Source organism: Procambarus clarkii, chromosome 92 (assembly GCF_040958095.1).
Source record: "Procambarus clarkii isolate CNS0578487 chromosome 92, FALCON_Pclarkii_2.0, whole genome shotgun sequence".
In the NCBI taxonomy this organism is placed as follows: Eukaryota; Metazoa; Arthropoda; class Malacostraca; order Decapoda; family Cambaridae; genus Procambarus; species Procambarus clarkii.
Window position 1 is genome coordinate 9950844 of NC_091241.1, and position 25767 is coordinate 9976610.

The 25767-nt window shown below is 37.0% G+C and overlaps 1 protein-coding gene across 1 annotated transcript in view; it reads left to right on the plus strand.

Annotated features, from left to right (window-relative positions):
* Positions 1 to 25767, plus strand: part of LOC123766239 (ATP-dependent RNA helicase Ddx1) — a 48427-nt gene that overhangs the window by 12662 nt on the left and 9998 nt on the right. The window contains 19 exon segments of the mRNA XM_069319324.1: positions 703 to 780; positions 2018 to 2121; positions 3499 to 6029; positions 8029 to 8210; positions 8424 to 8457; positions 8459 to 8606; positions 10555 to 10576; positions 10579 to 10790; positions 11210 to 11383; positions 11682 to 11936; positions 12364 to 12486; positions 14883 to 15069; positions 15771 to 15911; positions 18321 to 18470; positions 18582 to 18718; positions 20677 to 20778; positions 21907 to 22027; positions 23984 to 24195; positions 25476 to 25574. Coding sequence (XP_069175425.1) covers positions 5953 to 6029; positions 8029 to 8210; positions 8424 to 8457; positions 8459 to 8606; positions 10555 to 10576; positions 10579 to 10790; positions 11210 to 11383; positions 11682 to 11936; positions 12364 to 12486; positions 14883 to 15069; positions 15771 to 15911; positions 18321 to 18470; positions 18582 to 18718; positions 20677 to 20778; positions 21907 to 22027; positions 23984 to 24102 — 2184 coding nt within the window. The 5' untranslated portion in view covers positions 703 to 780; positions 2018 to 2121; positions 3499 to 5952 and the 3' untranslated portion in view covers positions 24103 to 24195; positions 25476 to 25574.

Sequence of the window (25767 nt, forward strand, 5' to 3'; positions counted from 1 at the left end):
TAGTGTATTTACTGCGCTACTTGTACTGTATTTAATACACGTAGAAATCAAAGTATTGTAATATATCACGTTACTGTGATTTGTGTGTTTAAAAGTTGGGCATCAGAGGTAAAAAAATTCATGGACGATGGAGCCAGAGTGCTAAGGGCTTGCTCCACCTTTGCCGCGGATCGGCCTGCTATTGCAGTGCATGAGGGGGGGGGGGGAATGTGTGTGAAACCCTAGCATGGCTTCAATGGAAGCCTCTGGAACCCTCGTGGGTTCATCAGAACCCCAGGTTGCAATTCTTTTGACCATGTCGAGGGTCTACTCTAGAACGTGTGACTGAGAACACCCAGCACATAAGCTCAAATGCTATTGTGAATTTTCTCTACCTTTTATTAGGCAGTGCATGGGTGGGGTCGCACGATGAATGATTTAATGACCCGAAAGCATTATTAACTTGTGTCCTTTAAGTCTTAGGAGACAATTTCAAGACATGTATACTATATTTCGTTAAAAGAAAGATAGAGATATAGATATATACTGTATATATATATAGTTGTTGTCCCCTAGTTGTGCTTGTGGGGGGTTAAGTTCTGGCTCTTTGGTCCTGTCAATCAACTGATGTACAGGTTGCTGTGCCTATTTGACGCTATGCCGGTGTGTGTTATGTAAATATAATTATTTCCAATGTATATTAAATCTTGCCATCTATTCCAGATAACACAATCATGGATGCTGTGACATTTTTAATTGGCGGAGCTCTTGCTATCGCAGCTGTTCCTGTTGTATTACCAGGTAAGGTTACTCTCACCGTGTTGGGGACTGGCTAGTTAACCCTTATGGGTCTTGTTAAAGTTCCTAAAACGGATTAGATAGGGCAGGAAGGCTTTCTTCCTCATTTTGGCTAGTTATATATTAACCAGAAAGATTAAAAGCTTTAAAAATATGATGCCAAAGAAAAAGAGCATGGACAATAAAGGGCAAGGTAATTTCATTTAATTGTCTAAATATTGAACAAAGTCTATTATTATCCAAATAGATCTAATACTCAGTGTAAGCATAACTGAAAAATTACTAAGTCTACACAAGTAATAAACTTTATATCACTAGGGTTAGTTGTATAGTCTGTAGTACTTTTTAAACCAATATGTCCCATGCTCTGCAATCTTATCACTTTAGTATTAACTTTCTATCAATATCTTGCTGAATGTACATGTCTGGTTTTAAATCTCCGTGGTGTAGTGGTAAGACACTCGCCTGGCGTTCCGCGAGCGCTATGTCATGGGTTCGTATCCTGGCTGGGGAGGATTTACTGGGCGCAATTCCTTAACTGTAGCCTCTGTTTAACGCAACAGTAAAATGTGTACTTGGATGAAAAAACGATTCTTCGCGGCAGGGGATCGTATTCCAGGGACTTGACCGAAACGCTACGCGTACTAGTGGCTGTACAAGAATGTAACAACTCTTGTATATATCTCAAAAAAAAAATAAAATAAAAAAAAAAAAAATAAAAAAAAATGGCCCTAAACTATTTTAGGCTTATAATTACTTGATAAGCAAAAGAAATTTGAAATCATATGAAATTACAACTCTAAACAGCGAGTATCTTTATATAAATAAGCATGTGATCTACAGATGTTTTATTCTCATATGGTAAATTTTCAAAACTCAATTTAGTATCTGATGTTCCCGGTTTTCTGTGTAGTCTATTGTAAGGTTGTTCGTGGTAGGGGGGATTAATAACAATGATTTGTCACATATAAACACAATTCTTACCACATATACTATGCTACATGAACTAAGTAAATTTGCTTAAAAGAAAAATATGTTAACTAACCAGTACAATACAAACTTGTCATAAATCAAACAATATTTTAACAAAATAATGAACAGACTTGTTTCAATACTGCAGTATAAATTTTACTAGCTTTCCTCTGCCCATTCTTATAACCTTTCCAGATATTTGCTTGTTTTCGATGAAACATGACCCAATATAGGAATTGAAAGCTTATAATGGTATTGATATCCTCAGCCATTGGGTTCACTGCTGCAGGGATATCTGCAGGTTCAATGGCTGCCTCAATGATGTCGAGTGCAGCAATTGCCAACGGTGGGGGTGTAGTAGCAGGTGGACTGGTAAGTACAATAGTGAGAGCCTGTGTCTTTTCAACTAATTAGTCATTGGATCATTTTGTTTATCTAATTAGATACCTGTTTTTGTTTTCCTAGTGAATCTGATAACCCTTAATTGCTGGGAGAATATACTAAAAATAGTCTTATTTGATTTTATATGATGTATTTATAGTAATATAATACAGGTAATACTATTCATGTCTACATCTATTATATCTGAATATTGTGCACTGGTACAAAGGTATACATATCTATTCTCCAATACAATTGTTAGTGCTAGAGGTTCTATATATTATTCCATTATATTTTATACGCTTTCCTTCTGTTGTGTCAGTTTGTTACACAATTATTTTAACTTGGCTCTGTGCTAATTGTATTTGTGTGTCTCAGTTTTGATTCCCTCTTGACTACATTTTAAATAAATAAATAAATATGTTTATTCAGGTAAGGTACATACATACAAGTGATGTTACATAAATGGATCAATATATAGATAGAGCTAGTACATACAATGCCTAAAGCCACTATTACGCAATGCGTTTCGGGCAGGAAAAACATTAATATCTAGAACTTAACACTAATTGAGCATAAAGAATAAAATTTGTTGAGAACAAATACAAATAAAGATAAAAAAAAGGGGGGGGGGAACATGACTGAAAAGCAGCACAAATACAATAGGTTGACAAACAGCGTTCATTAAGAAAAAAATAACATACATGGGTTGACAATAGAGGGGTAAGGTAGGTTACAGGGAATTTATTAGGTAGTGTTTAGTTTTTATCTTAAACTGGTTGAGAGAGGTACAGTCTTTAACATGGTTGGGAAGGTCATTCCACATTCTGGGTCCCTTGATTTGTAGAGCATTTGTAGTTTGATTAAGTCGTACTCTAGGAATATCAAAACTGTATTTATTTCTGGTGTAGTGCTCATGGGTTCTGTTACAACCTTCTATGAAGCTTTTGAGATCAGGATTGGCATTATAGTTTAGCATTTTACATTTATCATACTGTACACCGATACTTTGTATGAATATATGAAGATATTCTTGTGCTGTACCAAGATTTTAATAGATCAGCCTCACATTTCATGTGCTCTCATGATTCCATATATGAAAAATCATTCTCTGAGACAGGGATATAAGATGAACTTATAGCTAGTTTTTGATCTACACTGTGTAATCTTTTACATAGAATAGGGTAGCAGCACATTGCTGTGTATGCCCAAGCTTGTTAATGGAAAAAATTAATCTGCTTATTCAGACCATAGTTCCTTGTTTTCTCATTTCTAGTTTAATTCTTATTAGTGATTTAATACAGATAGAACTTTGTTCCATCAGGTTTGTGTGATGGTATGATAATTAGTACCTATTATTTATTGCAGGTCGCTACGATGCAGAGCGCTGGAGCTGCCGGCTTGGGTGTTGCAGGAAAAGCTGCAATAGCCGCTACTGGGGGCCTTATTGCAAACGCACTGTAAGGCTAAAGAGTTAAACTATTGCATGGAATCATTGGCACTTGACATCCTGTTCCATTGGTGCTTTGTTCAGTATATTATAGTAATGTAACAAAAAATAAAATTGTATGACATTAAGAAGTCTCTTATAAATAAAAGAGAGATAATTGTTTAAGTAATCCTCCAACATACTTCACTGTTGTATTATGCAAAAGTAAAGCTTTAAACTGACATTTCATCATCAGTATGTCTTAAAACTGAATACACATATTGGGCTCCAGGACATATTTGCAATATAACACTGCAACCCTAATTTTGAATCAAAAGGGTGTGGATTATAGGCATCAGATGTAAGGAAATTGACTACCTGTTTCTGTCTACTGTACCTGGATGTTATCTTTGAGATACCTATACTTTTAAGCTTTACTAATTGCTGTCACCATCTGCATTTTGAGAACTTAATTGCTATAGATAATTACTGGCTACAGAATAAACCAAGCAACACACAAGGGAATGATTATTCCCTTGTGTGTACACATTAAACTAGCTTTTTTTTATCTAATTATCCATATACCATGAACGTAATTATTGCAATGACATCAATCATTATATGGAGGCCATAATAATAGCGCTCCTGCTGGTAACAAGGGTTACTAACTTCAGGTTGCCAGTTATGACATTATAGTCTACCAGGGGGAGTGGCGTGTCTGGTCTCACTCATAATGTAAACAAACGGTGCCATTTGTGTCCATCTCCACCGGGGATAGAACCCGGATCCGACCCAGGAGGATACAGTGGAGCACCTTCTACTTCACTGCCCTCGATTTCATAGCGCTCGCGTCAGACTACAGAGTTCCGTTCGTAGGCTGAATATTCCCCGCCTCACAGTTCCCGTTCTCCTTGACGGGGCAGGTGCGAGAGACGAAGACGTCCGTCATGACATCCTTCGCCATACCTTCCGCTTCATCCGTCATGTCCGCGGCCTGAAGAGACTGTAAAATTTGTCGCCTGAGGAGATTGTAGGGTCTATGGCCTGAAGAGACTATAGGGACCCCATCCCTTCGCTATTTCCCGGTATCGGGCAGCCGGGGCGCATCCGATCCCATGATCGTCGTCGCCCCTAAATCAACACAACAACAACAACAACATAGAACCCGGAGCCTGAGGACTACGAATCGGAAGCGCTGTCCACCCAGCTGTCAGGCCCCCTGACAGGATAGGAGAATAGGACCAATATGATAGTGGGGCAAACTTAGTGAGGAAGCAGGAAATGAGTGTGAACAGCAAATGGGTTATGGAAATAGTGGCTGGGTGGAAGCAGTTTGTAAGGATGGAGTGCATGTACAGTATTTGATTATGGTGGACAATTCATGAGATAGCACTGTATACAGGTCTTAAAAAGCAGTTGGATACTGCTTAGAGTGAGAGATGAGTGCATGTCTTTTTTTATATTTACATAGTTTGAATGATGCAATGAATGGAATATTGTAGTGGTTTTATTTTTTTTATACCTATAACCTGCTAGAACAATACAATAGTTTTGCATTTTTTCTTCTGGGCTAATGCTGCCCCCCTCCTCATAAGTCTAAAACAAGATAATTAAAAGTTTTGTTACTAACCAATTACTTTGGCTTATGAAATTTATATAATATTTCTGATAACGGAGGAATGAGACACCGACAGCATTGGGACTTATTTTATTTAATTTTTTAGTAGAAACAAATAAATAAATTTTTTCAGACCATGTTAATGAACAGGATAACTTGTATAATTTTTCAACAGCATAAATACATGTATAACTTGACTACAATGACTTAATAACATTAATACATATGCTTATATCCGGTAACTAAATATAACATGGTCTGCAGAACGCGGAATCCTTATTAACTATTGGTACAAGTAAGGCAAACGTTTACATAATTTTCAAGTAGAATCAGGGCTTATAGAGTATCATATAGTGGCCTAACACATGACAGAAATAATGCGCCAATCCCAGACATAATGTGAAATGGTAAATTACTAGTAGCTGTAGAATACACCTATAGGACAAATTTAACAATACTCTTACAAGTGAGAGTAAGTAGCTGCGGACAGCGTAATACTTAGGGGCCGGCGCTGCACCCCCCCAGTTTACTAACAATAAAGGCCAAAGTACATAGGACTGTGCGTAGGGTTATTTGCCGCTGACCATTGGAAGGGGAGGAGGGTGGGAAAAATTTTTTCTTTGACTTGTGAAGCGGGGCGAGGCTGTAGCAAGAAAGAACGCCTGTCCCCTCCTCGCTTCTTATATAGGCCCCCCGCGGCGCTCCGCACGCTGTGCTGCGGATCGTGCTGTGCAAGTCTTCTCCTCCATCAGAAATTCCTCCGCATTCCTACGTAATGCAGCGGTTATTTCATTTTTCAGAAATGGGTGTACTCCCAGAAATAGCTAAGGCTGTAGAAGAGATGAATTGGACGTAAGTTTGCTGATTCTTTTGTACATTATGTAACGCTGTACTCAATAAAGTGTTTCAAATACTGTACTGGAGTAAATATAGTTGGTAAATAATTGAAATGGACTAGTAGTTTTATTTGCTCTTCATTGGGTATGGTATGATATGATTATGCACTGTATATTCCCTGTAAATACTATAGATTTAAAGTAAATTGTATTGCATGGAAAACTAGTATGGTTGCAATATTAACTTTTTTTTAATGTTTCTTTCTGCCCGAAACGCTGCGCGTACTAGTGGCTTTACAAGAATGTAATTACTGTACTATCCAATGTATTCTCACAAACCCAATGTACCTTCTTGTATATATATAAATAAATAAATAAATAAATAAATGTTTTCATTTGTGAATACTTGCCCTAAACATACTTGTATTATACATACTTGTCTAAGAAATGAGCCCATGTACTGTGCAGCTGTTTAATATGATAACTTCATGGTGCACAACAAAAATTATACCCAATTTTTTTTTTAATGTTGTTAAAATTGCCTCCCTGATCATGTAAATGGAAAAACAATTACAAAATCTAATTTGTCACAATGTCATCACAAGATGTTGAGCACATGTGCAGGAGTGACTCGAAGCTGATCTCTTGGGTGATTCAAGACCCGCGAGTTGCCACAGATACTTTTTTTGTGATTTTTATCGAATAATACTATTACTGTATTTATATTTTCGTGTACACAGTAGAACATGTGTAATGTTTTAATAATGATAATAAGTGTCACTAATGTGTCCACAAAAAAGTGGTCAATATTACATGTTAAATTTTCACTAATATTTACTGTCTCTCATACTCTGAAATAATGTGAGACAATGCACAATGTACTTACACCATAATACTCTCAGTACTTCATGAGTAAATTCATTGAAGCACTCAATACAGTAGTACACATGGTAACTTTTGCATTCTGTGCACCAGGTACATGCTGACTTTCACTAATCGTCTTTTTGCATGCTTGTAAACATGGTACTTGGGTATAAATTTTGCAAGTCTTCCTGTACCCGCTATGTAACCAAACTTGTGTAGTGTGCAGTAGTCTATGCCGCTCAATCTGTCGGTAGCAATGTGTACATCTTCTGGCACAAAACTTGGAGAAGTTTAATACTGGAGTTCCCACTTGTGCAACTTTCAATGATCAGTGGGCTTTGACTCTGTCATTTTCTTCATCAATCTGCTGCAAAATAATGTTGATTTTGTAGTTGTGATGTGCATTATGCCTCGCATGCAAGTCTTGCATTTTTCAATATTAAAAAGTATTTGACAGTCTTCCAACCACTTTTGGATTTCATTTAATCTTTTTCTTTTCTCCATTTAATTCAATTATAATTTTTACTTCCCACTTCACCATAGATCTTGGTCATGTGCAAATTTGATAATGTGGTTTGTAATACAGGTACTGTATTCTCATTTGTCATAGATGTATTTGACAAAAAGGGTTGGCCCCAATATGGAACCCTGCAGTACAGTGTACTCAAGATTTCTCCAGTTGAAATAATTTCTATTAAGGATGACCCTTAACTGTGTTTTAACCAATGTTTTATTCGTCCCAGTACAGTATTCTACTATTTATTGCATGTGCTTGTAATTTCCTCGCCAGTCTGTCATGTGGTACTTTATTCTGCTCATTACTTCGCTAATTTCTGAGCAGGAGGTTTCTGGTAGATCAACCGCATCTTCACTGAACTGAATGATTTTTGGTCTGATTCGCTTTTCGTCATAATTCAAGCCGGATTATAAGTTTTTGGATTTTAAATGTTTGCAAATTTTTAAGGGTAAATTATAGACTCTTCAGGTATATCTAGAACTAACACAAACATTTAATTACATTCATTACTTAATTAGTAATTTTAGAAATCATTAAGTATAAAAGATTGTAATCATCTAGGTGGACACAGGAAATGTTAGCCCAAAGCTTGCAAAATAGTAAACTCATTATCTATTGTAACATTCATTCTTAGGTTGCCAACGGATGTCCAGAATGAGGCAGTCCCACTTATTTTGGGAGGTGGGGATGTGCTCATGGCAGCTGAAACAGGCAGTGGCAAGACTGGTGCTTTCTGTCTTCCCATCCTACAAATTGTCTGGGAATCACTTAAGGATATTCAGCTTGGCAAGACTTCAAAAGTTACTAAAGAAATATGCAAGTGTCCATTGCTCTTTTGTGCCTGTTTATTGCAGTACTGTACTTGATATCTGAAAATTATTATTATAAATGCTTTTAGTATGCATAAATATAAATATGCATATACTAGTACTGTACATAAATTTTAATATAAATAGTATTATTATAAATGTTGTTACTCTAATATTATACTGTTACATTATTCTTTTCTTTTTTCTTTTTGCAAAATAGCTCCTCTCTGGTTGATGAACTTCTTTGACCGTGACACCTGATGGCTTGCGGTGCCAGTCACGGGATCCTAAAACATGGCAGGGTGCCCGTTGCACCAAGGGTGTCACTGGCAAGGGAAAATATTACTATGAAGCCGTTGTGTCGGATGAAGGGTTGTGTTGTGTCGGGTGGGCAACTCCTCAGGTAGGCAGTATTGCTGGCACCTTTGTTCCTCCAATTTCTTTTAGCTGCTGCTGAATATTTTATAGTTCAGTAGAAATGGTAATACTGTACTGTACTATACTGTATTCCCAGTGTGAATACCTAGTTATGACTTTTACTGGATTATATTAAATATTTTTAAATGGTTTCTGTTCCATATCCAACCCATCCTGTTTAGTTTTTGTGACTGTGCACCATAGTACAAATTTTTGCTGTAAGGCATTGACATAATAAGCAATTAGATAGTAGAACTTTGTACTATTCACTTTATAGATAAAAAATTTAGCTAAAAAACAAACTTAAATATTCCTAGGCCTAGTATAGCGAGCATATATACTATATTATGCCTTGAATAACGGATTTGTCCTAGGAAGGTTAGGTTAGGATAGTTTGTCTTTGCAGCACAAGTAGAAAATGGTGTTCGGTTTGTGAAAATTCAATAGTATTTATCATAAATACTATTAGAAAATAGAAAACATATCAATTTCTACTTTCTAATTGTGTTGTACATCGGTATATAAGAATGAAGGTAACTGCAGAAAGCCTATTGGCCCATATGTACATGTATAATCATCCTCATCCTTCCTATAAGTACTATTAAAACAGGTGAATGAGCTGAATATCTTATTAATGCCATTACCTATCAACTTGATATTACACAAGTTACTATGGTGTAAAGAGTTTAAATTTAAATGGGGCAGTGTAGTTCTCTAGCAACTTCTTGGATCAAATCTTGTGCATATTTTCCCAAAAACATAACCTAAGGGCCAGTTTTCTGCATTAATCTTTCAAAATGGTATTCATAGAATTGCTTCAGAACTGGTACTATGGTAGGTATGATTTTGTAGTGAAGTTTTCACAAGTAGTCATATCATAATCAACCTTATTTACTTATATACAACTCCTTTTGTTCTAGAGATTGCATTTTTTCATGTGTATTTTCATCTTCATGTAATAATAATAATAACAATAATAATACAGTAAGCCCTTGCTTTACATAAGCAAATTTCATGAAAACAAGTTTAAGATTGTAAACTGTTATAATAGCTGCAAGCCTCTCCATACAAAACTTCCAGGCAGCATTTGCCCCAAACTCTCCATATTAACCAACAAATTCAATCCTTGAAATCAACACAACTGCCAGGAAAGTCGGCACCATATTTGAATGCATCGACTAGCACATCCATTGATGATGATGTACAAATATTTGATGAAGTCAGACGAATCGAGGCATAGTTGAGGGAAATGCAGCTGCACTCTGCATATCAGAAAATGACTTGTAATTACGAAGCAATAAGATGCTTATCTTAACATACTAAGAAGGTTAGGTAAGGTTGGTGTTTTCTATGAAGCTTTTCAAGGTAAACTAAAATATTCACAATAAATTAGTATGTCACATATGCACGTATTTAATAAGTCAATATTGACTTAAGGAAGTGCGAGAACGGGTTGGAAAATGACTTGATTTTGGTCTATTGAATATCATTTATTAAACATGGTTACACGCCAAAGAGAACACTGGTAAAGTTAAACCCAACTGTTTGACACCTCCATCCTGGAAACAGCCATTGTTTCCAAAATGGTAATGAAAGTGAGTAAATATTTTATTTATATTTTTTTGAAGGGGGGGGGTGGAAGGAACAGACATTGAAGTCCATTTGGAAAAGATAATTATGCAAGAATTTAATGCAGAAAGTTGGTAAAACAAATTAAAACGTTAATTTGTGCTGAGTAAACCATTACTTGCGTATTTGTAATAAAGTACCTACCTCATGTTAGGCGAATTTAATGCTTTCAAAACTTCAAGAAGCAAAGGCTTGCTGTAGTTTGTACTGTATTTTCACCTGCATTGGGAGATGTTATATTTTATCAATTGCCTTTATGCAATAATATTTTTTATATTCACAACCAAAACAACTTATATTTTCAGGCAGCATTAGATCTTGGAACATGTAATTTGGATTTGGAGGCACTGGAAAAAAGTCTAATTGCAAGCAGTTTGACGATTATGGTGAATCTTTTGGCCTCAGGAATGTCATTGGTTGCTATCTCAACCTGGATGCCATGGAGATGCATTACAGCAAAAATGGCACTGATTTAGGTAAAGCTTTCACATTACGAAGTGAATTCAAGAATGCTGTCTTCCATCCAGCTGTAGTTTTGAAGGTTGGTAGTATAGTACATGCATTATTCATGTTAGTTGTGTATTTTAAGCAGTGGTGGATAATTGGATGATGATATTAATTAATTATAGATATGGTTTAAGGCAGACTGAAATTTGCCCAGTTTTTTCTTTTTGTTGGTTTGTTATGCATTTGTCACAGTATTTGGACTTGGTGTATTTCAAAAGTGTATAGTGGTCATGTATATATACAGTGACACCTCCAAAATTTGGATCATATTTATGATCTAGGTCATTAAGAAAATTAATACAAATAAGTAAATTTCTTATTGAATTTTCTATCAGTTTTTAACTGTTGGTTCTTTACTCAAATCTCTCTAGTTTCAATAAAGTGCAAGAATAACTTCAGTGAATTTAATGATATTTGAAAGTTACAGATGATAGCAATTTATGTGATTTCCAGAATGCAGAGATGTCTTTCAATTTTGGTGCAACAGAGTTCAAGCACCCACCTAAAGCGGGATACGTAGCAGTGTCTCAGGCCAGCAAGGACTGTACTGTGAGCTCAGGTGTGAAGGGAGGTGGAGACAAGCCACAAAAGCTTCAGAACAATGCTCCGCACGCTGTCATTATTGAGGTAAGAATGGTAACACGTGACTGGTCTGTATTTACTTGTCCAGTATCTGGTTTATATTGATTGCTGGATGGATGTCTAACAATATAACCTATACAGTTCGGTACAGATTCATTTTTACATCACTGTTGCTTTTAAACTAACCTGTTCATTAAATCCTGGATACATACAATATGAAGATTCAAACTAAAAGTAGTATGTTGTGCTATGTGAATTGTTAAACAGTTTAGATAGAAGTGGCAAGTTCCAAAAGCAGACCATTTTTTTTTTAATGCAAACAAAAGTTTTTATAATTTAACAGCCTTCAAGAGAACTCGCAGAACAGACCCTAAAACAGGTTCAAATGTTTCGTAAGCATCTAGATAATCCAGTGGTTCGTGACCTTCTTGTTGTTGGTGGTATACCCGTGAAGGAGCAAATAGCAGCACTCAATGCATGTGTGGATATTGTTTGCGGTACTCCAGGACGCTTGGAAGATCTTATTAATACAGGACAACTCTCTCTCCAGTCTTGCAAATTCTTTGTGTTGGATGAGGCTGATGGACTTCTTAAACAGGTAAGTTTGATTTTATCCAAGGAAAAGTACTTTTTATATTTTGGTAGTAAATATGTAGGAATACCTGATATAAATTCAAGTACTGTATCATCAGCTTGCCTTATGAATTAGAAAAAAAACTAAGAACTCTTGACTACTCGATTTCTTGTATTAAGTCAACTACTCGTGGAACATTTACACATTTCCTTAATGTGCGTCTTTGGCTATCAGTAAATGGGCACTTGAGAGTTGGGCAACTTTTATAGATTTCATCCTGGAAAGGTTGGTCATATTTTTTAAATGACTTTAAATATACAGCTGATTTATTTATAAGGTAACTTGATGCATTATTGTATTTTGTTGACTTTCATTTATTGCATTAAATTTCTTGCCATATTTTGTTTCCTGTAATTACTTTATCTTGTATACAAGTGTACTGGTACTGCAGGGGCATGAGCGTCTCATCAATAACATCTACAACTCCATACCCAAAATCACATCTGAAGGCAAGAGACTCCAGATGGTGGTCTGTTCTGCCACCCTACATTCCTTTGAAGTGAAGCGCATGGCAGTAAGTTTCTGAACCCTTATTTGGTAACACTTGTTTGCTAAGGAAAATTGTGCCTTCTCAACGGTGCAATGTCTTAAGACTAAGGATTATGAATTATCTTAGATTATGGTATACTATATAATAATCAAGTGAAAATTAACAAAGTGAATAGCATGACTAGTGTGTTCCAAGCATATATGGAGTGGAAAGAATGTTGTCTAATGTATCAATTAGTTTCCATAAAGAATATTTTGTACAAGGGTGACATTTTATTAATGGTTAGGTATACATATTTTATATATATAATATGACATTGTGTCTTTAATACTTCAAAGTTACTTAATGCTCTCTTTTTCAATGTGGAAATACTGTAGATTGAATCATAAGTGCATGTTAGGAATTTGTGTATCAGACTTTATGAATGTAATTGCAGAAGTGGTGAAGGTGAGAGATTCAGTAGTTTAAAGCTTTACTATTCATGTTGGAAGGCTGCTGAAAATGTGTTACCTGAAAGAAATAGAAGAAAAGATAATATCATAGTAAATATAGTACAATATTTAGTATGTTGCTTTTACTATAGGCACGGTTTACATTCCACCAGTCAATTTCCTTCCCTCAGTTCTGTCTTTGCTCAATCTTATTTGCATGAAACTTTTTTCCAATTACACGCATCAAATATTTAAACGACAGATTCTAGTACTGTACTTCCTACATCACACACTCGTCATCCTTTCTACTACAGTTTGCTTCAGTTTACTCATTTTCAAGTCTTCTACTATCCACAGTAAAGCTTTCAGCTGCACAATATCTCACCCCTCGCACACTGCTACAACTCCATATGTTTCACCCAAGTATGGATGATGATGTTGATGTTCAAGATTCGCTACTTGGAACAAAAAGTCCCAAGCAGCACGGGCTATGGTGAGCCTGTAGGATGATGATGACAAAACTCTGGCATGTTACATTTCATCCACCTGCTTTAAAGCTGTCATTAAGAGCTATAGAAACTTAATTTTGAGAACCTTTCACAGAGGAGCAGCATCATTACCAATTTTCCATGCAGATTTCACTTGAGGACTTTAAGGCATCAGTGCAGCTACTTCCTTCCCTCTCTTCCCTCATTTCACAACCTGTCCTCTTAAAAATGTCGCTTTTGGCTGTTTGCCCGTATGGCCGAAAATGGACGTACAGTTATATGAAAATGAAAAAAAAAAAATGAAAATTTGGGATTTCTTTTTTTTTTTTCAACAACAGTAAGTTAAGGGTCCTCTGGTAGGTTAGGTGGGCAGGAAATTCTCATAAAGTTTCAAAACGTTATGAAAAACGTTAATTGAAAGTCTCCTCTTCTAACCTTACCGAGTAAGCCGGACGACTCAAACAGAAAACAGGACAGTACGTCACTTTTGTGAGTTAATTTCATTTCAAATTACGTCCACTTTTGGCCATAGCGCGTATACGAGCGAAAAGTGACGTTATTTTTAAGAGGACGGGTTGCATGTCATCCCATCATCTTCCTGTGAAGAGGAAGTTTGTGTTGTTGTATTTCTGCAGTAATTGGCATCTCACAAGGAGCTCTGTATACCTACTTAAGCACTACTGTGGATCATTGCTGCTATTGATTTACTGGTGTGTGTGGTCATTCATGTTCTGTGATTGTGTTTTGTGAAAAGTATGGTTAATTTATTGTGTAATATGTGTACTGTAACAAGTTTTATCTCTTCATATACGCCTCCATGTTTTCTTGGTGTTGATGCCTTCCAACCTCGTGAAAATGGAACATAGTGGTAGTGGAGCAACCTTGTCTGATATTAGACACTGAACTTAAGAATCCTGTGTGTGGATGGTGCAAGTGCATTGCACCTAACGATGCACTTGCAATGCACTATTTAAGTCAATTTAAATTATTTATTCCAGAAATTTGTAGAAAAATGTTGAAATTCTGCTTGATTGTATTAAGGAGATGGAAAATGTATTTAAAGCAGATTACTTAAAAAATGAACAGAAGTACAGTACTTGCTATATTTTGTATTTAAATGTTATTATTAACTGATAAAATAGAATTGTCTGTAAATGGTACAGTATGAATATAATGTACTGTATTGCTAATCATTGTTATATCAGTTCTTATAGCAGATTATTTGAAAGAATTGGTAGCTACTAGTCTGTTAAATAAGGGTGTACATGTTGAAGCCAAAACTTTTATCGTATAATATTTTTTTAATTTTGGTTTTTAATTTAGTGTCTATAAATAAGAGATGTACAAAAAATTTGTAAAAAGAAGAAAAAAATAATAATTTTACCAAGAATATTTTCTTGATATTAGAGCCTCTGAATTCCAAATAGAGTACAGATATTTCAATACCTTAAAATAATTTTGCTCCGACCAGTGAATTTTACTATAGAAAAACTTTACATAGGAACGTTTGATGCACTTCCCGACCTGGGTAGATCTTAAAGGGGAAGATGCTGTGCCCGAGACTGTCCACCACGTTGTTGTAACCATTGATCCCAGAACGGATAGTAGCTGGAGCAATCTTCGTCGCCATCTGCAGACTGATGGCGTGCATGTTAAGGATGGCGTACGACCTGGGAACAATACACCTGGTAAGCAAATAAAAGTGCAAGGCTAAGCTTTACAGTTAATATTTGAGAATGTGTCTTAGTTTTTGAAAGTACTGTAGTGTAAGTGCTTCTAATGTTTTAATTTGTTATGCTTTTCAGTTTGGTTTCCAGAATTTTTCTTTAGCTTGTTCAGATATGTATTTAGATACCATTTGCCAATTTTAATGGTTTGTAATATGCTGCTTCACATTATGAGCTATGAATATTTTTTGAGGTTCACTTAAGCTGGCTTGTACTTATGCATTAGTACCGATCGGCACGACCAGTTGGCCTGGCCCCTGCCTTCAACTAACTTCCCTACTCAGTTCTGTTGCTGTTGTTCTATTGGTGATTGCTACTTTAGTGCTCCGGTCCACCACTCAATTGCAGCGCTAATCTCATACCCTTCTAGCATTGAGATTACAGTATTATGTAGTACTCACTCTCCCAATAATGCAATACTTGATAATATTTTCCAGTAGTTAATAATAGCTTGAATTTAACATTATGATCATGAATATATAGGATTATGAATACTGTATAGCATTATTGAATATCGAATCATGTCCAAACAAATTCCGTGACTGGTGTGATCCACTTGCACGGAGCAATTTCGGTGAGATAGCTTCAGGAGGGCCACTGGACATCTACCGGAAAGAGGCATTTCTTTACATTCATTGCTGTTTTGTTTTTTCTCCTTTCAGAGACATTAAGTGAGGCGGTGAAGCTGCTGAAAGGAGAGTACTGCATTAAGGCTATTGACACACACAAAATGGATCAAGCACTAATATTCTGCCGCACTAAGTTGGATTGTGACAATTTAGAGCGCTATTTTAATCAAATTGGTAGGTGTCTTGAATTTGTAAATCTAAAAATAGATTAAACCCCTACACTGTGTGCCTGTTACTTATACAAGTAACAACTCCATGGTGTGAAAAAAAAAGTTCTTTAATGTTAAAATAATCACTGAAAAATAATAATTAACATTTAGTTTACTTTGGCTGTGGTCGAAAGAAGAAATATCTCGGGCACAATTTGGAGACATTGGTGGATGAGATTACCAGGCATAAAGGTTCCCTGGGTGACATGAGTTGCCAAAAATACATTTACATTATTTTAGTGTTACTGATTTTATTCACTGGTATTTTGCAGCTATATTATGCAACAGTGTTTAACTTAAGAAATTTCTATAATAAAACATGCAGAATATAAATACACATTTGTATCACTAATATACACACACAGTATTATATTCTATGAACAATAAAATGTGCTGGTTTTTGCTATTATCGCATTGCATACACATTCTATGTACAGTATATCTACATACACTAATATGATCCACTAATCAGTTCTGGTAGGTTATCTTAGAGATGATTTCGGGGCTTTTTAGTGTCCACGCGGCCCGGTCCTCGACCAGGCCTCCACCCCCAGGAAGCAGCCCGTGATAGCTGACTAACACCCAGGTACCTATTTTACTGCTAGGTAACAGGGGCATAGGGTGAAAGAAACACTGCCCATTGTTTCTCGCCGGCGCCCGGGATTGAACCCGGGACCACGGGATCACAAGTCCAGCGTGCTGTCCGCTCGGCCGATCGGCTCCCTTTCCGGGCGTGGTAATCTAGTAACCAGTGATCCAAATTCAGCTTAGCCCTGCATATTTTACATGAAGTTGTAACAGCACGCATTGAACATAATACAGTTTATTCATATTTTGAATGCTTTTACCATAGTTTTTCAAGGGCAATGATGCATTGGGCTGTTAGTATTATTTTATTATTTATATACTGCAAACTACTACTGAATTATTGCTCAGAATGAATGTACGCAGAATGTACTATTGTACATCTAGTATTGGGAGATGGAACAAGAGAGATGGAACCCCTATGCAAGAGAGATGGAACTTTCACAGATGACATCAATGACATGAGTGAAATTAACCTCTGGACTTTGAAGTAGCCATAGACAGTTCGTGCACTCTGTGCCAGGCCATGATTTCTGGAATTCCATATTCATCAAGAATGGTAACACATTATGACCTCTTGTGGTATTCAAAAGAACACCATAAGAGGTCATAATGATAAACACTTCCAAAGGATACCTAATCAACCAGGTTGTGATTTGTATGTCAGGCTGCAAGCAGCTGCATCTAACAGTCTGGTTGATCAGACCACCAACCAAGAGTCCTGTTCGGAGACCAAGCCCGCAAGGACTTTAATCCTGGGAACCAACACACGGTAGCCGTAAGGCAAGATACATGGGTATCTTGCACATACCCATGTATAATAAATACAAATACACATGTATTTGTTACTAATATGCACACTATTATATTCTTTGAACACTAATATGTATTATTTGTACAGTTATTACAATGTATATACACATTATGTGTGTATACCTACATTTTAATGCAATATTATGAACCACTAAGCAGTTCCAGTGGATGATATTCTTTTAATGTAGATACAACCACAGCATAGTCCCACATGCTCATTTGCTGCTGGCACATGACGAAGCAAAGTGCCACCTGATGCACTACAGCACTAGCCAAAACAGTGCTCTTATGAGAAACCTGGTCAATAAATCCTGAATATGAATAATTTTTCACATGTTCTTTTTCTAAAGGAGCATGAGGTCCCATTACTGATGCATAGGTGCACTAACCTGTGGCTGTCTCTCTTACTGTAAATGTCATAGCCAGCATTGGATTCACTGATATCTGAACCTTGTACAAAGTCTTTAACACTGTCAGGATCATCTATATAACACGATCATTGTTAAATTAAGTTATTTCGATGTTATTAAGTGATGCTGTAGGCACAAGCTTCATGGTGGTGTTGTGAACTACCACTGTATGCACCATTCATGGTCTCTTTCACTACTGAGCCCCTCACAGCCAGGAGTGTCCATGATTTTTCCCCAAGATGGCATCTGGTTACTTGTGGTGTGAGGAAGCAGATGCAAGCCCCTCTACCTGCTGGAGTTTAAAATCTTAGACTATACATAAAATTGGTCCTTGTTGATGTATACTGCTGATGAAATGACCTTGGTTGATTAGTGAGGTTAAATATTCCTCATAATACATAGTCTCATGAAATATAGTATAATTAAAATTGAGCCTATGGAGCCCATAGAGTGGTATGAGATTAGTGCTTCATTTAATTAAAATACTGTAGTTGATTTATAGGAACATTTGTCATCCTTTATCATTGTGCTAAACTAAACCCTGACTGTCCCAAAACTTTTAACAGGAGGAGGGGCCAATAACAGAGGCAATCCATATTCGTGTGTGTGTCTCCATGGTGACCGCAAGCCTAATGAACGCAAAGCGAATCTCCAAAAATTTAAGGATGGTGGAGTGAAGTTCCTTATATGCACTGATGTAGCTGCTCGAGGAATTGGTAAGTTCTTTTCGTTGCATGCATTGGTTTTCTCTTGGGGAAATTCTCTATATTTTAAAAGATGCCTGAGGATATGAGGATATTGTTAAAACATCCAAATGTTTGCTGCAGATGTTGGAGGACTGCCATTTATAGTCAATGTGACACTGCCAGATGAGAAGAGCAACTATGTTCATCGTATTGGGCATGTGGGTAGAGCAGAGAGAATGGGTCTAGCTATCTCCCTTGTTGCTGCTGTGCCAGAGAAGGTTAGAGTTTTAAACCAATATTTGCATTCTTTATTAACTGGTAATAGCCCCTGACTTAACATTATTTTACATTGGCTTTCGCTGTGCTTATTTTCACTATTGTAAATATGAATTCCTTAAACCTAAGTAACCTGTGTAAAGTCTCGCATGTAGACTTTTGTTGTAGCTTGGTTAATATTTAAAGAGGAAGAATGATAATGTAATTTATGGTATGTTGCAGCTTTTTGCAACATTGAATACTTTTCCATTGGATACTCTCTTATGTGCACACTCCAAAAAACTCCTTCATATGTGACAGTTGTATGAAAGGAACAGGAAAATCTGAAGTCTCCTTACAATAGTGTCAGTCTAGAAATGACCTAAGTTTAATTGCAGGATGAGAGCTATGCTCATGGTGTCCAGTCATCCTAGTACTTTGAAGCTCTGAAACTACTGATGGTTTTGGCATTCACCACCACCTAACATGTTCCAACCATCTACCACAGTTTGCAAAAGAGAACTCCCTAATATTTTTTCCATCACCTTTGTTTTCTTAGCTTAAGTCTGTGAGCTCGTGTTCTTGAAGTTGTATGGCAGGTTTCAAGAATTCCTCTGTCAATTTTATTGATTCCTGTTACAATTTTGTAGGTAGTGACCATATCACCTCTTTTCTGTCTTCTAGCTTTGGTATATTTAACCTATACCCTGATGTAAATCAATGGGCCACAGAAAATATGGTATTTAATGAAGATAAGTTCCAACTTTTTCGCTATGGAAAATAAAAAATATCAAAACGGAAACCATGTACAAAATGCAGTCAAATCATACCATAGAACATAAAAGGAATATAAAGAATTGGGGAGTAATCATGTCAGAAGATCTTACTTATAAAGAACACAATAAAGTAGCAGTCACAATTGCAAGAAAAATGACAGAACCTTTCAAACAAGAGATGCTGTACCAATGATGATACTTTTCTAGGTGCTAGTGCTTTCTAGAGTGGAATACTGTTGCACAATAACAGCCCCGTTTAAAGCTGGAAAATTGCTGACCTGGAGAGCATGCAGAGATCCTTCACTGCCAGAATTCTCTCGATAAACCATCTAAATTACAGAGACTGACTAAAAATGCCTAAATCTGTATTCTCTAGGGCACAGGCAGAAAAGATACATACTAATTTATACATGGAAAATATTAGAGCTGATTCCAGATCTGCACACAGAAATATCACACGAGACCAGAAGGCATGGCTGTATGTGCAGAATACCCCCATTGAAAAGCAGATGTGCAATAAGTATTCTGAGAGAGAACTCTATCAACATCAGAGACCCGAGACTGTTCAACACTCTTCCACTACACATAAGGGGTTTAATGGGCCTACCCCTCGCAGTGTTCAAGAAAGAACTAGATAAACACCCCCAAAGGATCCCTGATCAACCAGGCTTTGATTCGTATGTCAGGCTGCGAGCAGCCGTATCCAACAGCTGGGACATGGACTGGTTGACCAGTCCAGCAACCAGGAGGCCTGGTTGGGGACCGGGCCACGGGGAACCTTGAACCCCAGTAGCCAATTAATTGGTAGCCTCTCCTAGTAGTTCTTGGTTCTCAGTTCTGGAAGCCATTTAGCTGCATGTCTTTACATTTTTTCCAGTTAATTGCTGTACTTTTCAAGATGAGCTCAATGCTACTGCATAATTCAATTTGGTCTCCCGAAGGTCGTGAACAAGTTCTTTAATATTTGTCATGCATGTATTTATAAGTGAATCTGAAATTGGAAATTGCAGAACATGCTCCTCACACAATGTTCTTTGTGATCCTGTTGTCTTATAACCAATCCCTAATCAGACTTCGGAAGAACATCCTTGAAATAACACGTTCCTTGACATTCCTGATAAGTGTTTCACGAGGTTCAGTATTAAAGGCCAAGGGATAAATTTAAAAATAGAGTATCAATTTTGTATATTCTTCTCTTGTTTCAGGTGTGGTACCATGGAGAGTGGTGTTCAACTCGTGGGCGTAACTGTTTTAACACGCGATTGACAACGGAAGGTGGTTGTTGCGTTTGGTACAACGAACCACAGGTTAGTCCTCAAGAGATTTTTTTGTCGTATTTATCTTTCACATTTGATATATATAGAACATCATTGCCTACTTAAAGATTTGAAAGGCTCTAGTCTAAAACTGATACAGTATTAAAAAAAATATTAGAGCCTAAAAGTGATAAATTCTGATTAGGAAGTAAAGTACTTGTATGTCTCTGGCGCTTCCCCTTAGTGATGCAAGTGCACCAGGTGATTAACAGCTTTTGTAATTTGAATGTGTTTTTTCCTCCTATTTTGAATCTCTTCTTTTTTTTCTTCTTTTTTCCTCACTTTAACTCCCAGTGTATGTGTCCCCCTATTCCTAAAATATGTATTAACAGTAAATAACTTCTTCATGGCACAAATTCTTCAATCTACATACTTCTGCAGCACCAATAATGCCAATTACATTATCTCAGAGGCCTCTTTACTGTATTTCAAATCACTCCTTACAGATATTCTGTAGCTTCTGGGTGTCATACTGATCTTATTCTTCAAGCTATCTGAATAAACTTTGGCTTCTCTCTCTGCAGTGTAAACGGCACCCTTTACCCTTTCAAACATAAATTTAATTACATGTGCCTAGGACGCAAAATTACTGTATGTGTGAATCGGTAATAAAATGCCATATTTTAGATTTAGGAACCATTTATTGCTTTGAAATTGAAATAAGTTTATTGAGGTAAAATACACACAAAGGGATGAGGTAGCTCAAGCTATTCTCACCCCGTTCAGTACATCGTGTTAATACATACATACACACATCACAAGCAATAAACGTATTACCGAACATTCTGAGAGATAAACATATACATTTCCTCCTCTACACAAGTAATTTATTGCTTTAGAAAAGCCAGAATAAAGAATTAATGATTGGAAGAAATTGGCAAGATTAGGCAGTGTTTGTTCATATGAGTATAGTAGGGTAGTGACAGATGTATACAATGGAAAAATACCAGTACTGTATAATATTACCTTTCAAGAGCCTCGGTCCATCACTACATTGAGAATCACATTTTACACTGAAGTGCATTCAAAATATTTTGTTTATAATGTGAATTAAATGTTAGGCTGTGACTGACACCCTTGTTATTTCACTAGTGATCTTTTTCTTATCTGGACCACTAGTACCTAGCTGATATTGAAGAGCACTTGGGAGTGACCATCCAGCAGGTCGATCAAGAAATGAAAGTTCCAGTTGATGAATTTGATGGCAAAGTGATTTATGGTGAAAAGAGAGCCAATGTTGGTAAGTTTTCTTAATAGTGTTTAAAATTTATGCGCAGTACACTATTTGTTCTTATTCTGTATGGAGAATGTTGTCACGACACACTACACTCCCAGTTGTTCCATGTTCTTTTCTGCATGCACTTTTGTAGCTCTTGCTGCTCGTTTTTCACACTGATGTGCTTACTGTCACAGTGCTCAACCATTCCTGTCATTGGTGTTTGTTATTACAAGCATGCTTTTAATTACTGTGGCTACAGAAGTGGCACAATTTTGTGCCAAAGTTTAAAGTGCTCAAGTTATTAATGCTTGAAAATGCCTTCTTGTGATAAGGTTCTACATGATACTGCTCCCTAGGTGTTAGTTCTTTAGTAGAACAAGGGATGAAATTAGCTAATAAATGATTATGCATTTCTATCTTTATTGGAACTAGAAGATTTATTCAAGGGTAAACATCACTAAAGCAGTACAGCTACATGCTATTTATTTGGAAGGAAAATATGTACCTATATTTAAGTATTATTGCTACACATATTAACTGCAACTGCAGTCTCCGTGGTGTAGTGGTAAGACACTCGCCTGGCGTTCCGCGAGCGCTATGTCATGGGTTCGTATCCTGGCCGGGGAGGATTTACTGGGCGCAATTCCTTAACTGTAGCCTCTGTTTAACGCAACAGTAAAATGTGTACTTGGATGAAAAAACGATTCTTCGCGGCAGGGGATCGTATTCCAGGGACCATAGGATTAAGGACTTGCCCGAAACGCTACGCGTACTAGTGGCTCTACAAGAATGTAATAACTGTAAAACAGAACCAGGCCTTTTTTATAAATTTATTAAGAGCAAGCTGCATTTAAAAGATTAAATCCAGAGATTGAGAATAGGGAACAAATACAGAGGGAATGAAAAAAAAAGTATGAAACATTAAATGAACAGTTCCAATATGTGTGTACTCGCCTAGTTGTGCTTGTGGGGGGTTGAGCTCTGGCTCTTTGGTCCCGCCTCTTAACTGTCAGTCAACTGGTGTACAGATTCCTGAGCCTACTGGGCTCTATCATATCTACATTTGAACCTGTGTATGGAGTCTGCCTCCACCACATCACTGCCTAATGCATTACATCTGTTAACTACTGACGCATGGTGATCGCACCTCAGTTTACCAGTGTCTCCTGCCTAGTAACTATCGCGCCTGAATTCTTTAAAAAGCATTACATTTGTTTTGGGATTATTGGCTATTTGAACATAAAATTTGTTATTATATATCTTGCCATGAGTCCCAAGAAAGCCAGTGGTAAGGTTCAAGCCAAGAAAACACATGTGAGAATGACCATAGAGGAAAAACAAGAGAGCATTCATAAACGTCAAAACGGTGCACAGGTTGTTGAACTAGCTAGGCAGTATAACAAATCTATGTCAACAATATGCACTGTACTTGCTAAGAAAAAGGACATTATGAGCGTTAAAGTGGCAAAAGGCATATCAACAATCCCGAAACAAAGAACACAAACACTTGAGGATGTTGAAAAGTTTTTATTAATTTGGATACACAACAAAGAGTTAGCAGGTGATAGCATTTCAGAGGCCATCATTTGTGAGAAACCAAGGCATTTGCATGAAGACCTTTTAAAGAAAACCCCTGGAACGAGGGGAAAAAAGATGAATCAAGTTTGAAAATGTGAAAAGTTTGTGTGACAATAGAGCTCGTGGAAAACTTTTGCTGTGGTCATTACCTGGTGGAATGCACCCAGGATGGAGTATCAGGGCTATACATCTTTTAAATCATAAAAGTAATAAACATTTCCCATCAACCTTACAAACCATATTAACCTATTTTCATGTATTTCCCCCATGTGCATTTTAACAAAGTTACTAAATTGTCTTTATCATTCTGTAAAATTTCAATTACAGTATACTGTATATAATTTTGTTAGTATAAATGGACTGAATATTCTGAAATTACTATTAATTTTACAATTTCAGATTCAAAGGTGGTCTGGACACCCAATTTGGTCAGACAGGTGAAGAGAGCATTTAGGATAGTTCGAAGAGATGAAGATGGTCACAATTGTGTTTGCCTCTTCAAACTCCTGACATTATGACAGGACCATCATGACTTATGACAGGACCATCATGACTCCTGATGGCTCCTGACATTATGTTCAGCCTATTGACCCCTGCACACCTAACACAAGGTAGGTTGAAAACTCTTCCTTCATGTCATTGGTTCATTAGCCAGAAACTTAGGGCCCATGCAGGAATATCCCCCCCCCCCCAAAAAAAAAAGTGGCCCCAACAATGCATCCTCCAAGTCTGGAGGATGAGCAGGAGCATTGTCGAGAAGCAGGCCCTTTAGTGTCAAACTTTTCTCTTGCAGATATTTTTTGATGGCAGGGCAAACCACTCTACATCACAGTTTTTCTGCACGTTATATATTTTTTAAAACTCTTGGATTTTCGGAATGATACACGAGCAAGGGTTTAATTTTCAAATCGCCACACAGCACAAGAGTTAGCCTATCCTGACACAAGTTAGCCCAAGTTAGCTTGTGTCCGGGCAGTGACGTCTCCTCTTGGGTAATATATGTCCTCTTCGGCAATTTTTTCCAGAATAGCCATGTCTCCTCACAATTAAACACTTGTTGTGGAATATATCCATCAATACAGTATCTACAAAATCTTTAAAATCACGAACAAATCTTTCATCCCCTACTTTGTCTGAGCAGGCACCCTCACCATGCCTCACAACACTATGAATACCACGTCTTTTTTTCAAAATTTCTCAAACCATCCCCTACTCACCTTAAACTCTTTCGTATCTGCAAAACTCGTTCTAGGGGTTTTCTTTATAAGATCTTGCATGAAGATTTCATTGTTGACCAAACCACACACTGGAAATTGAATAGACGACGACATTTCGATCCGTCCTGGACCATTATAAAGTCGATTGTGATGAGATGAGGGAAGCAAGAGCATTAAGTAGGCAAGAGAGAGAGGTGAGGAGATGGCAAGTATGTACGTATGTACATGAATAAAACATGTACATACTTATACATAACGTGTGTAAATAGTGTAATAAACACAATAACAGTATTTTGGGAGGAGGAATGTTGGCGAGTAATGTGTTGGAGGAGGGAGGGAGGACTGGCAGGGTGTGGCAGCTCACTCATGTTTTTTGGGCTCACCATACCAACATAGTGGATCGTTATGGTGAATACATACGTAGATGTGTATATACAATGTGTGTATATAGTGTAATAACAGCAAAAACACTGTTTGATTGTAGAATATGTCGCATATATGAGGCCCATAATTTTGAGCATAGCGATATATGAGGCCCATAATTTTTGAGCATAGTTCTATACTTTGAATTATATAAATTCCACAAATTACACACTTTTAAATAATATTACAGTAAAAAAAAGGAAGAAATGAATGAGAAACTTCAAAATAATTGCGCAACATTTTATTTGCAGCAACTGCCGTCGCACGGGGTGGCGGGGCCGACAGACCCCCATCGCTCCAACGCTCAGCGCCCATAATTTGCTCAACTTCCCAGCTCCATCGCAGCTAAAGTAAGTCACATACAATATTTTTTGTTTAGTTTCCCTGTGATCAGACTCTGCATTTTAACAATATAAGAGAAAAATTTTGTTTGGAAAGAATTTATTTGTTGTGCACCAGGGTGTTATTTGGAGACAGAGCAGTTCAGTGGTTAACTACTAAATTTTTTTTTCTCCCACACACGCACCCCCCTAGGAAGCAGCC